Source organism: Trachymyrmex cornetzi, unplaced genomic scaffold (genome assembly GCF_001594075.2).
Source record: "Trachymyrmex cornetzi isolate Tcor2-1 unplaced genomic scaffold, Tcor1.1 scaffold2100, whole genome shotgun sequence".
In the NCBI taxonomy this organism is placed as follows: Eukaryota; Metazoa; Arthropoda; class Insecta; order Hymenoptera; family Formicidae; genus Trachymyrmex; species Trachymyrmex cornetzi.
This window is the reverse complement of record NW_017296743.1, coordinates 31,049-33,791: the sequence shown is the minus strand read 5'-3', so window position 1 is coordinate 33,791 and position 2,743 is coordinate 31,049. Positions and strand designations below refer to the sequence as shown.

Genomic DNA, 2,743 nt, shown 5'->3' with positions numbered 1-2,743 from the left:
AGGGTGATGTCCCATGCAGCGGATCGTGCGTAAGCGGATTCGCGAATCGCCAATCACAGAATCATTCTCTTAGATATGCTTGCGAAATTTGCGAATAGATCTAAGAGAATGATTCTGTGATTGGCGATACGCGAATCCGCTTACGCACGATCCGCTGCATGGGACATCAACCTTACACTGTCGCGATGCTGGTCGCTGGTTTTACTGAGAATTCACGTTTCCTTTATTCTATCGGTCGCGCGTTTGTTAATAGATCCGTCGTGTTCGACTACCTCGCAACGACTACTTTGTAAGATGGCTGTCGCCACTGCCAAGATGGCTAGAAGAACCTGTCTGTTCAAGTTCCCGCAGTACGTTCGGTTTCCCCGAATCTAGTAAATCTTTTAGTAACTTCATTCACATGGCCTTTACACTTATAAATTTAATACTAATGAACATAAAATAATGTGGTTGACATGAATTAATTGGCTTTGTGATGATTTATAAATTTTTACTTAAAATATGAGCTCTTGATACCTGAAGTAATTCTCATTGGTCCGTGGACTTGTCCAAAATCTGGAATTCTTACTTTTGACTTATTTTATATGTGAAATAATTCTATTACGCTGTACTATATTCAAATTTATTATTGAATTAAATCAGATATCAGGCCTTTGTCTCTAAAATATTAACATGCAACTTGGAATGCATCCGAATAATTGGTGGATGTTTTAAATAATCTGAAATGACTTTCTAATGACTCGACTTTATCCAAGTAATTCTGAAACTGACTTTATGAGTCCAAATAATTTTGTAATCTTTAGTAAACTTGTTTTCTGCCGTGAAATTGTTAAAACATCGCAAATTAATATCTTGACTGCGCGTGACTTGTCTACGCGTCTTAAAACTGTCTTTGTCCAATTGGAACTTGTTTTACGTTTCTTGTTTAAACATAGTTTCTGTAACTTGAATATTAATTATGAAATTTTGCATTTGAATCATTTAAATTGTTTATTTATCTATTTTGTTCCAATTACTCATTTTGCTTCTAGCAACTCAAAATTAATTAATATTTCTTATATGTAACATCTATGAAACGAAATAATTATTTTTAACTCAATTAAAAGAACTTTTATTAATATGTGTTTTCCTACCTACTATATGTTTAATTTAATTCTGTGTTTGTTTCAGGGTCACCAATATATTCTCAGTATCTCTTTTATGGTAAGTATTTTTCGTTTTTGTTACGTTATCTCTTTTCATCTTTAATTTAATTTGTTTCAACTTTGTATTTCTCTTTTTAATTATTTATTTTTCCTTTTTCAGGTTAATCTACTGGAATATTCTTGGCTCACTGTGTTGTGGGATTATTAGGTAGGTTGAGTAATTTATCATGTATCTTATATTTTTATCTCTTTTTTATAGATTATCTTACTTTAATTTATTTTTTATTAAAATTGCAACACGAAATTCTCTTTCTTTAAAATAATTTTAGAATAATTAATTTTTAGTTTATTAATAGTCTTGAATATAAAATAATTGTTATCACGCCTTCTATGCGAGGAGACCTTAACAGTATATATAAAATAATAATAAAACTTAAGTAATAATATAACATATTAATTTATTGTAGTTCTAAATCTTTGACTCCTGCTCATCGTCTATTTTCTCCTTGGTGTTGTCATCCTCGGAGGTGTCCCGCTCCCGGTTGATTGATATCTCGCTGTATATTATCCTCTGGGAATTGTTTCCTCTCAGTGAGGGTTATTCTAGGTATTTTCTGAAATGTTATACGGGTTTTTATAATTATTGGCGTGTTGGTGGAAAATTCCATGCGGTTGCATACTCCGCTCGAGTTTGCCCTTCTGTGTTAACAGCAAGGGTAAACTACCTCTTTTTCCTGTTAATCAGGTGAGGTTTTGGTGATTATTTGTATTGGTGCTTTAACATGCCTCTTCAGTTTTTTTTTCTGACTCATCTGTAGGTAAATCAGGTCTTTCCGTATATGACCTCCTCTCGATTGGTCTTATGGCCAATTTCTTCACCTCTGTATAAGTTGCCGATAACTTTATCCAGGAGATATCTTACAGAATCGGTTTTCTTCACCTTTGTAAAGTTGATTTCCGATAGATAAACTTATCCGCTACTTGAAGTAGCGGATATCTGGCAGATATTGATTTCAGTGCTCTTATATAACCTAAAAAATGACAAGATTATAAAATCGTTGTTGTTAAAACACAAACATGAATTTGTTAATCGAGGATATAAATATTTTTGAATCTGATGACGATGAAATTGTGGAAAGGAGACCTTATACATTAAGAAACAAACCGGACAATTTTCAAAAATGGGATGACGTAGAATTTTTTGAACGATTTCGTTTAAAAAAGAATACAGTGCTTAGATTACTGTATGCGATTGAAGATCAAATATTAATATTGTGGAATAAGTATGTATTCTGTTCGAATAATGAAGTTATTTTATAAAATAATATTATTATTTAACGAGTAGTTGATAATTCTTAATGTAATTTCAGATCAAGATTACTGACGCCTATGAACCAGTTATTGTTAACACTAAGATTTTATGCCACGGGCAATTTTCTGCGTGCCTGTGGTGATTTTAATGGCGTAAGCATTAGTACTGCTTCCCGAGTCGTTGCAAAAGTATCCATGGTCATTGCTTCTTTATCAAGAACAATGATTAAAATGCCTCAAAGTAATGAGGAAATTCGTACGACGCAACGAGCGTTTTATGACTGTGA

The 2,743-nt window shown here is 32.7% G+C and overlaps 1 protein-coding gene across 1 annotated transcript in view; it reads left to right on the top strand.

Moving 5' to 3' along the window:
• Positions 1 to 294: 294 nt before the first annotated feature.
• Positions 295 to 2,743, top strand: part of LOC108760013 (putative nuclease HARBI1) — a 5,430-nt gene continuing 2,981 nt past the window's right edge. The window contains exons 1-4 of the mRNA XM_018505783.1: positions 295 to 350; positions 1,171 to 1,203; positions 1,306 to 1,353; positions 2,516 to 2,733. Coding sequence (XP_018361285.1) covers positions 295 to 350; positions 1,171 to 1,203; positions 1,306 to 1,353; positions 2,516 to 2,733 — 355 coding nt within the window. The remainder of the gene's footprint in view (positions 351 to 1,170; positions 1,204 to 1,305; positions 1,354 to 2,515; positions 2,734 to 2,743) is intronic.